Source organism: Schistosoma haematobium, chromosome 5, assembly GCF_000699445.3.
Source record: "Schistosoma haematobium chromosome 5, whole genome shotgun sequence".
In the NCBI taxonomy this organism is placed as follows: Eukaryota; Metazoa; Platyhelminthes; class Trematoda; order Strigeidida; family Schistosomatidae; genus Schistosoma; species Schistosoma haematobium.
The window spans coordinates 14,978,345-14,991,836 of NC_067200.1; the positions used below are offsets into that span (position 1 = coordinate 14,978,345).

Consider the following 13,492-nt stretch of genomic DNA (forward strand, 5'->3'; position numbering starts at 1 on the left):
ACATTAGAGCGCGCTGATTTTGAAATGTGCGTTTCATAAGCTTAAGAGGGCGATCAACAGTAGCATGAAATAGAAGTAAGTGTCACTAGGACTTTCTGTTCGACATGGTTTTAAACACAGGAAATTAAGACACAAGGCGACTTACTTAATATAGAACTCATTGAAGTAGTCATTGTTGTTACTTATATATATTAATAATTATCATGTCGTGTTTTGATATGAGGAATACACATTTAATTCAGAATTGAATATATGTGTTGCGCTAGTTTAGTGAAAATCTGATCGCTGCTTTCATTAGGAGGACTGAAGACCTAACTGTTCCCGTGTTTCTGTCAGGATTAACTCAGGTTCATCAACCTACTATCCTTATTACTGAAGACTGTATGACAAGCGCGGTAAATACTAACGTACGTTAGTTGGACGTTGCAGGTTAATCACTTAGTCGCAAGATCTTATGTGCCTATCACTAAAGGACTCGCACGGTCAACATTCTCCTGTAAAAAAAACTGTATCTATAACGTGGTGAAAATGGACAGTTATCGCATTACTGCGTGCACGGGTTAATTGTACGATTTAAACTCTGTTACCTATAGGTAGTCGCTACACAGTGTTTTTCTCTAAAGTGTTTCTCAGATGCTTGCCTTATGGTAATTTCAAAGTCGTTAGGTTATAATTTATGGACGGATCAATCAGATTTAAACTAGTGACTGTTTCAGGGAGTCTTTTATCCACAATAATAAATTGCCTGCTACCTCGATATTACTTAACTTATATAACAGCCGGTTGTAAGGAACTTGGTTAAAGACTGCTAAAGTCAGTGTAGACCACTTCTGTAGGTAACGTTTGGTCTTTAAGAGCGCACCAACTTTCACGATCTACTAATAAGTTAGTGTTAGCGGGACATAGACCGGATTAAAGCATGTTCAATTCACGATTGCTTTGGTGCACGCTGATTGGCTAATTCTTATCCAATCAGCACTAGTCGATAGTTGGAGAATACTTTAGAATCTTCTCATGTAAAAACTATAAATAGACTGACGTTTTCTCTATTGTGCTTCTGGCTTGCATCTTACTTCCATCTAACCTTGTTATTTGGAATATAATCTCTTTCCTGTTCAACCGTGTTCTGATTTGGGGTTTTGTCGAGTGAATCAGTGTCCAAGAATACTAAGCAATAGGAATAGCTGGGTCATAACCGTAAGAAAGAGAGTTATAACAGTTAGTGAGACAGGAATAACCTGTTCTAAAGCTATGCTGCTTTTCAGAAAGAATCCGGTCTTCATCGAGATACCTAAACAACTTCCGAGTAATATTTTTTAAAGTTGTAACAACCACGCTAGTTAGGTTAGTGGGTCGGTAGTTCCCAGGTTTATGTTTCGTACCTGTTTTGAAGATGGGACTTACTATGGTGTTCTTCCAGTCTTGGTAACCGACCTAGGGTTACTGATAGATTAAAACATACACTTAAGAGGTTCTCAACGAAGTTGGCTAGCTCCTTTAGTAACCTAGAAAGCAGTTCATCTGGTCCCGTGGATACGCCTGTATCAAGCTTATTTAGCAGACCAAAGACATCGAGTCCTTTAATCGTCACGTTCAGTGTGTATGTATGTGTGTGGGGTTTGTATGAACTGACGGGAAGGGTGTCTCTACGGTATATACATTGCTAAAGTAGTTTGAGAATGCTTGAGCTTTATCATAGTCGTCCTCTACAAATGATGCAGTGCTACTGTCTTTTCATAATGCTGGGATATTTCCTCTTCTCTTAGTCCTTTGGTTTATGTACGAATATAAGTTTTTAGGGCATTCTATAGATTCATTAACAAGTTTTTCGTCGCACAACCTTTTAGACTTACGGAGGGTCGTGGCACAAGTATTCTGAGCTTCTCGATGTTGAGATTTTGTCTCGTCAGTTCCCACTAACCTAAATCTCCCACATTCTTCTCTTACGGAGAAGGATGCGAACCTCTTTATTGAACCACGGTAGGGAGTTTATCGGACCCCTTGGTGTAGTCCAAGGGATGTGTGGTGCAGTGACTTTTAAGTACAAATTTCTGAATATATCCCAAGTCATTTCGACTGGGGACTCTGGCTCTACTGACCAACCTACTGCGGGTGTCGTGTGTATGCCTTGTATATTCACTTGTATATTTCACTGGATTATACTCCTTGAATAACATCTTCAAACCCTAATTTTTCTGATTACTACATCTAACATTACGGGATTTGAATCGACCACTGCATCTCTGTGCCAATGTGGTGTGGCAGCTCGAACTGATGTACGTACGTACGAAGTTCTACGTTGTTACTGACTGACTGACTGACTGATATTCGCTTCCCAGACGTTAGGTCTGGGTTGGGTTGATACACGCTTATTTATGACAACTATACGGAAACCAGAGATTATAAATACATGATTACTTTTACCTAAGGGTGGCATATAGTTGAGGTTTGTGACATTCTCATAATGGGTTAATATGAGATCTAGTAAGGATGATTCGGAGTCCGGGTTGTACCTAGTTGCTTCTATCACATGTTGCTGGATTTTACTCGGAATTCATCCTTCCTTATGATTTGATAGCATTTTGGCATTGTGGCTGGTGTCAGTTTGCGATAAAAACTCGCAATTTAATTCCTAACTAACCATCGTAATTCCTTACACTAATTCATAACCCCATTTTGACTTTAGCATGTGGTTGAAGTTCTTCAAGCTTTTTCCGGCATTGCTTTAAGGTCTTCCATAAATCATGGTCTCATCTTCAAAGTTTCTCACATGCTTCGTTAAAATCGCCTGAATTTCTTCGTTTTCCTAGCGAGTCATGATACAGTTCATAGCACTATGATACAGTCAATTTTTTCACTTTGTAAAGCTTGATGTACTTGTAAATCTGCCATTTTCCACCTTATGACAAATATTGTTCGCTACCAAACATATTCAGTATCAGTGCTGTAGGTGCTTTTACATAGTTTACTTCATTCTAACACTAATCGCCTGTTGCCAAATTTAAGATGGATTACACATGTTCATCAAAGGTAGATAGTACCAACCGTTAATTATAGCCCCTAAGGTTTTAATTCTTTTTTCTCTTTCTCAACTCATCCCTTTTTGGGTTTAATAATGTTGCGATTTAATTGAGGTGCTTTTTATTTTGTCTTATAAAATCGGTGACTTCATCAATGAATGATACCGAATGACTGTAGATAATATGCTTGTTTGGGCCATAAACGTGAACTTGATATATATAATGAAACAATATTTGTCTACTTTTATAACTAAGTTGGATTACCAGATATTTTTTCACTCACAAAGCCAATACGGTGAGATAATTTTCCATAACTGACAAAAATTGAAGGACGACCCTATGGACATTAAGATAGGGTATTAATAAGAAGTGCGATGTTATGAAGTGCCACAAGATGAAGCGCACAGAATACTAAGTATGCGTTACATTTAACCTCAAGTAAGGAGATCATTTCTTACTGCCTCAAATGTACCGCTCATAAACTTCCATAATTGTCTGAATGAGTCAGCATATTGTCCACTAGATAGTTTACCTGGGTAACTCGTCGAAATGTAGACGGATAGTTTGACAGAAGTTGGGGTTGAGCGTATGTGTATATATTATATTTAGGTTAACCTTAGGGGCTGAAATTCAAACAGTTTTAACGGCTTGCTTGGCGAACTGATCTTATTTTTCAGATAAATAATTAAAATCATTACCAAAAATACATAAGATTTGAAAAACAAAATCACACTAAATGCTTGTCCAACCAAGTCCAGTTGTTTATCCTGTACACAGCAACATCGTGAAGAATTTGATGTGGAAATGGTTCATAATGCAGGAAGTAAATATGTACGTGTATATGTCTGCTATTGTTATTAAAAACTTTTAAGAAATAATGTCTTTGGCTACGATCAAGGATATTTTTGTCGCTTTCGTTTATTGTAAAATTAACAGTACGTATGAGTAAAATAATCCGACTGAAGTACGTTGAGACTTGAGATATTCGTATAACTGATTCCTATGTTAAATTAAAGCCAGTTAGTCAGTCACAACATAGAACCTGGTACATATGTACTTTTGTTCAAGTTGTTGTACCCCATTAGTGTGCCAAGATGAAATTGTCAGGTCGAATCTCAAAACTGTAGAGGTTATGACAGCGTCAGTGGTGATTGGAAAGACGGCGTCGAATATCTGATTCAAAAAATATAAGTTGGTGAAATAAAAACAAAAGTTGTGAAGAATTCAGAAGCTCAGAATCCGCGGAAGATAAAGAATGGATGCACCTGCGCCATTGCAGGTAATTTTGAACATTATCATTCAAAGTTTCTGATCATTGGTTACGATAATCACGCGGACGCCAACCAGGTAGTCTACATCTATTGACATGGCTAAGTTCAAGTGTCAATAACTCCACGGACTAGTGCCATATTTTGGTGTGGCCGCACCTTTCTTTCAACTTTCTACACCAAACAACATTCACCGAGGTAGAGATGATTGGACACACATGAAACATTTCCTAACCACCTCAAATGATGAATATTTATTACATCATTAGTCGGTTTAGCATCCTTACCTACTGTTCTATTCCTAACTCAAGCATTGCTTACTCAGTGGTTTCATAATACACAAGCAATGATTCGAAGACTCCTATGATCGAATACTAGTAACCTACGAATATCCTCTATTCTTAATGACCGTGTTTCACACAAAATAGAAGGGTTTACATGAATCCACCGTTCAGGTTGCTTGGAGGTAGTGAATAACTGAAGTGTGTCTAATGGCCAGTTGAACTGTTTCCTGAAGTGTTCTTCTCATCGGTTTAATATCCTGATTTGAGTGAATAATTGTCCCGTTTTTTTCTGAGGTAACAACCTGGTTTTTAGCACTCATTACCTTGATAAGTCTAGACAGTTGTCTACTGTTACTTATCGCCACTGTCCTTCCCATCTCCTGCTTTCACCACCCATCACTACTCGCGATCATTGTGTAGCCTTTTTATCAGCCAACGTTTAAGCTGCTTCCGCTCCTCATTGTGTTCATAGCAATACGCGATCAGTTTTCGAACATCTATCAGTTCAGAAGATGCCTTTGAAGTCCACTGATTTTTCTTAATCTTTCGATTTGAGTTACTAGTAGATATCACTACTATTTCCTCAGTCTTTTTGGGTATTATGCTAAATTATCTCGGGGGTGAATATCACTTTCACGGTTGGCTCACTCTTCCAATTGTTCTTGAAATATATTCTTAACTTTCTTATCATTAACTAGAACTCTAAGGGGTTTCTATATCCAGTAAGATTTAGACGTAAACATTGGTACAAAGAGCCTCAAATACATATGCGTTACACAAATCATTTGGTTTGTGTAAGGGTTGGAATATCGCCCAGGCGCTCAAACCGAGGTAGGTGGTTTTCTTAAGAGGCCACACCCCAAGCCTTTGACCTAGAAGTCTAATCCACAGGACAGTGGAACAACGTTAAAAGATACAGTGCCATGGTAGCTAGTGACAGACAATAGGTTCATATGCTATTCGTTCCCCCGGGATCCAGGGTCCCATGTGTACCATTGGTTTGGAATCAGGGTTTTTCAACTCCCTAGGTGGGTCTTCCATATCCAGCAAGATGGTTAAAGAACTGGACGTTCTCTCTTCATCTTCTCAATTCTGTCGAGGCACCCTCTCCTCGAGAAGGTAGTGAGTATAACTCCCCTGACAGTGGTTACATACTCGTGACGATGTGAGAGGATTTAGAGAAGAAGAACTGATTCTCCTCAACTTCGGCTATACCAGAACTTAAACAGATCCAAACCTAGTGACTAAGTGACGTCCATTTATATCGGGATCAACCCACGGGTGATATAGACGGTGCGAAATGATAATGACACACCTCATTTTCTCTTCGTTATCTCTGCCTACGCTCCCATTGATTGCAGCTCGGATGAGGTTGAAGACGAATTTTACAGGAAGTTCTAGAGTAAAATTTGCCATTTTTAAAGAACAGGAATAAACTCCACTGCGTTTTGCCATCATCCTGATCAAATAGCATTATTTCATTTGTGCTTTGCAAGTTGATCAGTTATTCTCTAGGTGAGAAGTTAATTCGTGAAAAGTCAGGCATAAAGAAGTCCACTTTTACAATGGTATTTTACCAAACGTAAATCCATTCCTTGAGGACGTACAATACAAATCGAAAAATCTAAGCAAAATAAAAATCTAGTTCTATAAAATACTACACCAATCTCTAGACTGTAATACTGTATTTTACTTAGGTATGAACCGCACAGAATTAATTTTATTATTGCCCCCAAATGCCTTGATACAACCGAGGTTGGGGAGAGTATGCTTTCCCTCTCAAGATGCTCTCACATGAACACGCGTATACAGCCAGGGAAGTCCTGCTTTAGTTTGGGCGCCTGGGCATTATTCCAGCCCTTACACAAATGAATGACGAAGTCTGGTGCATATATTTGGTGCCTTCCTGTACCATTGTTTGTGTTTAAATAAATAAATAATTGTTATTATTTGTCACTCCTATAATACACTTTTTTATCTTCCATTTTTCAGTTACAAACTGTACAGTGTATAAAAACCGTCGAGACACGTGACATATATTCAGGAGTATGGGCAAAGACAAGCGTGTTGTATATTTTTACGATCCAGATTGTGGAAATTTTCATTATGGTTAGTATTTAATGTCAAAAGATTGAATTATTTCATGATGTAAATAGGACCGAATCATCCTATGAAACCACATAGACTTACACTGACTCATACTCTTGTGGTAAACTATAATCTGACAGATCGCATGAAGGTAGGAGAAATTTCTTCGTTGTATTTTTAAATTCTTTGTAATTTTGTTTTCATCACTAAGGTCTACAAACCGTATCATGCCAGTATGAAGGATATGATATCATTTCATTCACAAGAATATATCGAATTCCTGCGTGATGTCACACCATCTAATGTGCATACATTTCCTAAAGAAAAATTATTAACCTATAATATTGGTGAGGATTGGTAGGTTTTTGTTTTATACTGACTTATTTAATAATTTCAATCTCATTAATTCTTTTTTCTGCAGCCCAATTTTCGACGGTATATATCGCTTTTCCTCTATTCACACTGGTGCATCACTTCAAGCTGCTAAATACTTAAATAATGGAGTATGCATAAAAATTTATCAAAAAAGTCATCTATTATAATTTATTCATTTTAGGTAACAGATATTGCAATCAATTGGTCTGGGGGACTTCATCATGCTAAGAAATTTGAAGTAATTTCCTGGTAACTTATGTCACTTTTGTCTTTTTAGGCGTCTGGATTTTGTTATGTAAATGATATTGTTATAGCCATATTAGAATTATTGAAATACAATCCACGTGTACTTTATATCGATATTGATGTTCATCATGGTGATGGCGTACAAGAAGCATTTTATCTCACGGATCGTGTAATGACAGTATCGTTTCATCGTTATGGAAACATGTTTTTCCCTGGAACAGGTAGTTCAAGTAGTTTTCTTGTATCCACACTATCATTTATCTAAAATAACAAGGTAATTTCAACATGGAATATACATCATTTCAATTTCTCTAATTACAGTTTTATACAACATTGTTGAACCATTCAACTTTACTAAACTTGCAATTACCCTTTATCCTAATACAACGTATTAAATAGTTTCTGACCAACATTTATCAGTTCATGTTTCGATTCAGTCATCTCTTTAGCTGACCAATCAAATATTTAAGTCTTCGAATAGTTCTTGAATTCATACCAATTACACATTCTCCCTAATGAATTCATAAGTTATTAAGTATACGATAGCAATAATTTTATTTGTAAGTCGGTTAAAAAATATTTTGGTGATATATCCAACCCTTTGAACGATACTCATAGGAATACATACTTTTTTCTTTCTTATGTTATAATCCAAAAATGCACTCCATGAATGTATTTTCATATATAACTGAGTTAAGAGGAGAACAACTAGAAGTTTTGTAATGTATTAATCAAGTTACATTTGTCCTGTAGGATAAAGCATCATGTTTAGTATAGCCCTTCTGTGTGATTTTATAGACTCCGACGTATACAAATCTATACAGGTTTTAAAGGCAATTAGTTTAATGCATACCAATATGGTGAGTTGCTTTTCCTCTCATACAAGGTGTACTATAACTTTACAAAATATTCTACAGATCATAAATTGTCATTAATAATCTAAAGTAACTCGTTTTAGAAACAGCCATATATGTCGATATTATCTAACATTCATAAAACTTGAATTTCTTAGTTTAGCACTAAAAAAATCAAATAATTTGTCTATCGAATTGTTGCTGTGTAATGATTTTTTGTTGAATGAAAATACATTAATCCTTAAACTTTATACAAAATTATGTCTATTATTATGTGTAATATCTTTCCTTGTACATGGGGCTAGTAGTAGGCAGTAACAAATAGTTGTGAGAGGAACACTGCAAGTAACAGTCTACATTCATAGCTGGTCAATATGAATTTCCCCATTGATTTATTGAATTCATCGGTGTATTCCTTGAAATGTGACAGTACAACTACAGATCACTCTCTTTATTCTGCTGTTTTACTGTAGTCAAGCTTTGATGCAAATTACTTTCACATTCAGATTTTTATTTCTTAAACCTTATTGTTTATTTGTAACAGCTTGAAATGTTGCAACAAGTTAGTGTTTTATTGAAGTGTCGGTAATCGAAAATTCTGCGTAGATGTAGAATTTATTGTAATATTGGAGATGAATAATCGTTTAGTTTGTTTTTTACATTGAATATTTCGAGCATATAGGTGTTAATTGATTAACAATGTTTGAATGAAGATGTCGGGGATTTTTCCATGAACAACTGAATGTTTTGTCAGTTTGGTCGACTAGTGAAGTAATTCAGTCCTACTTATGCTTGTTTCCACTTATTTACGTCCCGACCTGGACATTTTGGTAATCCATTGCTACTAAACACAAAATTTCGTTAAGCTGAATCTACTTCCGTCCATAAGCATTTGGAACCAATGATTCGACACAAAAGTGCATTAATCTTTAATGAACTACCACATATCGCTGTAACAAACGGTTTGATCGATCTTATTCAGTTTCGTTAATGATCTAAAGGTATTCAATTACACCAGAACATTAGTATAAAAATACCGTTGAAAGACGGCTCAGTGATCTATTGGTTGAACGTTCTCTCGAGACCGATAGTCCTGAGTTGGATCCTCGCGTGCAGGTTTGTGGATGCACACTATTAAGGGATCCCATTGTAGGGACTGGTACTATATTAAACTGACATATGTTATTCTGGCTTCTAGACAGACCAATCTATTCATTCTCCTCAAGCCACATTTTTACCCTGTCACTTATTTACTTATTAACCTTGACTATTTTTCATATGATCGTGTGTATTAATTAATTACCCTATTCATTACGTGTCTGTAACTTATTTTCGTTTGACTATAAATATCAAGTCACGCTTTATTAAATCTAATTGACTCACTTGCCTTCTCTACTGCGCGTCATTTCTTTTCGATTTCTTCGTTTCGTTTTTCTGATCGTCTATCCGGATCAACGATTTTATGAAATATACTTATTTGAAATCAATTCTCATATTTGACCTATTTAATTCCGTTATTCACTAATGCGATTTAAGTCAGTGAAAATATAAAACGGTTGGTGACATGTATATTTCGATAACAATCGATCATAAGATGGAACTGGAGTCAGATAATGGGCCATAAAAGTGGTGAGTCCATCGATAACACCGTCGTCCTATCTAAGTGGAGTCAGATACAGGACCATATCTAAGCCATACTAAGACAAAATGGCCGTCCAGTACTTCCAAGTTTTCAGTGGTGGTCTAACATTTATCAGTTCATGATTTAAATGAAACTCCACAATCTCCATAACCCCTATGTTAACATGAGGATTAATTTATAGATAGGGTTGTATATAAAGATCCCCCTGGTGAGACAATCCTTAATTTTGTTATTTTAAAATTTTTATGATTAACATTTCCAAATGTTTAATAACTAACAGAAAAGCTTTTATTTCAGTAAAATGTATGTATGTTTATTTATTATAGAGATAAAGTGTTTAATAACAAAATTCAGATAATGAACATTTAAGTAATCGATAACTAGAAGAATTCTTTTTATCTAACTGCTGTTCATTTTTGTGAGAGATATGAATATCAGTTTATTCATATACATAATACATCAGTATCGATGTTTACTAGACAACTACAAAAGTTAATACTGAAAGAAAGAATAAATGAATCTGTTTCAAAATTTTGGACAATCATCTAGATATAAATTTATATAAGTGTAATTGTTCAGCATGAACAATTAAATTAGTTGTGATTTATCAAATAGCTTTCAGGACCGATACATGTATATGCGCCTGGTCCTAAGTTGTAACTGACTGACTTCAGGAATTAATAATCACTGATTTAAATTAATCTTCAGTTTTTCCAATTTAAATATATAAAAAGAAATTATTTTTCTTTTCCAATCACTACTCAGAAACTAAGTGAACATTTATTAGTGTTTATTCTAGGACACTAAATTCAAACAGGTGATCAGAACATGTTCTAAACTTAGACAATAAATACATTGATCAAGTTATTACATTCTTGTTACATTTGATTTATATCTGCTGTTTCATTGATTAGTCTATGAACAAAAAAAGTCATGTAATAAAAATTTAATTTATAAAAAGATCCTCAATGCAACCAACCATAATAGATAATACTTATAATGATTATATGCTGTTATCTTTCAGTTATCATTCAGTTCAAAATGATCCACTAGTTCTGTACACAAAATAGAAAACCAGATGTTTATTGTTGTCTTCTGTATGGAGTGCAAATGAACCTCTCTTTGTTCTACTGAAATATACACAACGAACAAGAATGAGAAATGCAATAAAAATGAACAATTAAGGGGTGACGATTGTATTTCAAAAAATTATAACTTTCAACGCTTAGCAATATTAGGTGAATGTACAAAGACCACTAATGTTGAACTGACTTAAAGGGATAAATGCTAGAGGACAATGTTACTAGTCATTTTTTCTTGTTAGACCCATAACTAACAACCTTTGTAGCTCACTTCATATATTTGCTAGACAGGTCATGTATTTGATCATGAGTTTCAACACTCTTCAGATAAGTTTCATGTTAAAACAGGTGATTCATCCTGTATCAAGCTTAAACCAAGTTACAAATCTATGATCTTGAAATTCTAAAATGCGTTTCACGTCAATTGTGGGTGTTATCACCATACTTTGGCAGCAAAAAAGAACGTCCAATGCTCTTTAACCATATAAAAACAATTCAATTTACTTGCTTTCTGTACTTTTTTTGATAGGTGATATGTACGAAATTGGAGCCAAAGCTGGGAAATACTACGCAGTGAATGTTCCTTTAAAAGAAGGCATTGATGATGACAGTAGGTGCAATTATTTTTTTCTCTTTGTATATGTATGTTGGCTGTCTCCCTCGTTATAAAATTCTGATTAGTGATTTTGTATGATTACCTAACTTGTTAGTAAGATGTTTGTTTGCTCACGCTCGGTGAACACCAATTTAAACATGTATTTGTAGAATTTTCCTTTAAGCTAATGTATCCTTGGGATTTTCCATAGTGAATGAGTATAAGTTTAGTTAACTAGAAATATAGTAATATGGGAAACGTAATCTTCATCAGTAAATAACTAAGTAGTTATGCACACTTTTTATAGCGGTGACAATCGATTTTCTATGAAACATTTAGTATTAAAATGAATGTAGTTTTTAATATAATTTATTTATATGACATAATTTTGCCGAGTCTGTATCTTCGTTAATTGTAAGAAGCGAGGGCTTTGTGATTAAAACACTCGGGTTTCAACCGGTTAGCTCTTAGGTTCGAACTTTCTATCACTAAATTCGGTTAGTGATAGAAAGGTAATATCACCATCAACCCTTGAACAAAACAGCAAATGAATTGCCATGTTTAAACAATCGCTTCGATCAGGGGATACAATTCATTAGCTAAAGCAAGTATTATAACATCGTGTTAACTGGAAATGACTAACAGAAAATGGTTTATTTCTGTTTGTTTATGTTAAGTTGACTACTATTACTAGTACTTGTGTAAAGATGTTGAAAATATTGTGTTACTTGTCGAAAATTACTCCGGTTTATTCAAAACGATTTATTTTTAAGATCATGAACCGATCAATATCAGACCACCATTAAAAACCTGGAAGCACTGGACGACCGTATCGTCCTAGTAGGAGACTCCTGTTGAGATACTCCCTGTGTCCCAAAACCGAAGCAGGTGGTTTTCTTAAGAGGCCACACCCCAAGCCTTTGACCTAGAAGTCTAATCCACGAGACAGTGGAGCAACGTTAAAAGATACAGTGCCATGGTAGCTAGTGACAGACAATAGGTTCATATGCTATTCGTTCCCCCGGGATCCAGGGTCCCATGTGTACCATTGGTTTGGAATCAGGGTTTTTCAACTCCCTAGGTGGGTCTTCCATATCCAGCAAGATGGTTAAAGAACTGAACGTTCTCTCTTCGTCTTCTCAATTCTGTCGAGGCACCCTCTCCTCGAGAAGGTAGTGAGTATAACTCCCCTGACAGTGGTTATATACTCGTGACGATGTGAGAGGATTTAGAGAAGAAGAACTGAGTCTCCTCAACCTCGGCCATGCCGGGGCATTTGATGGTGTACCATCAATCAGTTGACGATTTCACTAACAACTCAGCAATCTCCTCAACACTATACCGGTGATTTATTTTTTGTCAAATTTCAGTGTATTTCAGTGTTTTCCGAGCTGTTATAAATGACGTAGTTGCATTTTATCGACCAACAACTATTGTACTTCAATGTGGCGCTGATTCGTTAGGCTGTGATCGGTTAGGTGTATTCAATCTGTCTATTAGAGGTCACGGGTAAGTTTTGATTTTTTCCGATTCGGTTTGGATAAACTAGTCATTTTGATGTTTATAATACCATTTTTGTTTATTGGCTTTAGTGTGGCCGTGATTTCCGAAGAATTTGTGTTTCATCCCTCAGCCAACCGTGTATGCGATTAGATGAAAACATGGTATCAATGGAGAGATTATTTGATAAGTTTTGTTTTTAACTATGCTGAGTGGTTTGTGACGTGAAAACCGAACGTAGCCAAAAATCGATATCATTGGTGCACTATTCAATAATTCTTGTACACAATATCTCTCCATCGTTTTTTTAGATTCAACGTATAATGATAAAAAAAGCAATCTTTTCTTTGAAGCTAATGTTGGTTTTACTCATACGTTCTGTTCCAATATTATGTATGAAACACATTAGCTGAGAATGTGCTTGGATCCACGGAGTATTGGTGTTCTCTGTTAGTTATGAAACCAACTTAAGCTCGTGAACAGACTTTGTTCATTTCAATTTCATTAAATAATAAGTCAGCAACAATGAAGTAACCGA

General features: G+C 35.5%; 1 protein-coding gene across 1 annotated transcript in view; it reads left to right on the forward strand.

The window, feature by feature from the left end:
- HDAC3 (Histone deacetylase 3) overlaps window positions 1-13,492 on the forward strand; it is a 17,091-nt gene continuing 3,599 nt past the window's right edge. Inside the window, exons 1-10 of the mRNA XM_051217556.1 lie at window positions 1-75; window positions 3,698-3,851; window positions 6,565-6,681; window positions 6,729-6,811; window positions 6,872-7,017; window positions 7,082-7,163; window positions 7,217-7,273; window positions 7,313-7,502; window positions 11,389-11,469; window positions 12,825-12,963. Coding sequence (XP_051064971.1) covers window positions 6,621-6,681; window positions 6,729-6,811; window positions 6,872-7,017; window positions 7,082-7,163; window positions 7,217-7,273; window positions 7,313-7,502; window positions 11,389-11,469; window positions 12,825-12,963 — 839 coding nt within the window. The 5' untranslated portion in view covers window positions 1-75; window positions 3,698-3,851; window positions 6,565-6,620. The remainder of the gene's footprint in view (window positions 76-3,697; window positions 3,852-6,564; window positions 6,682-6,728; window positions 6,812-6,871; window positions 7,018-7,081; window positions 7,164-7,216; window positions 7,274-7,312; window positions 7,503-11,388; window positions 11,470-12,824; window positions 12,964-13,492) is intronic.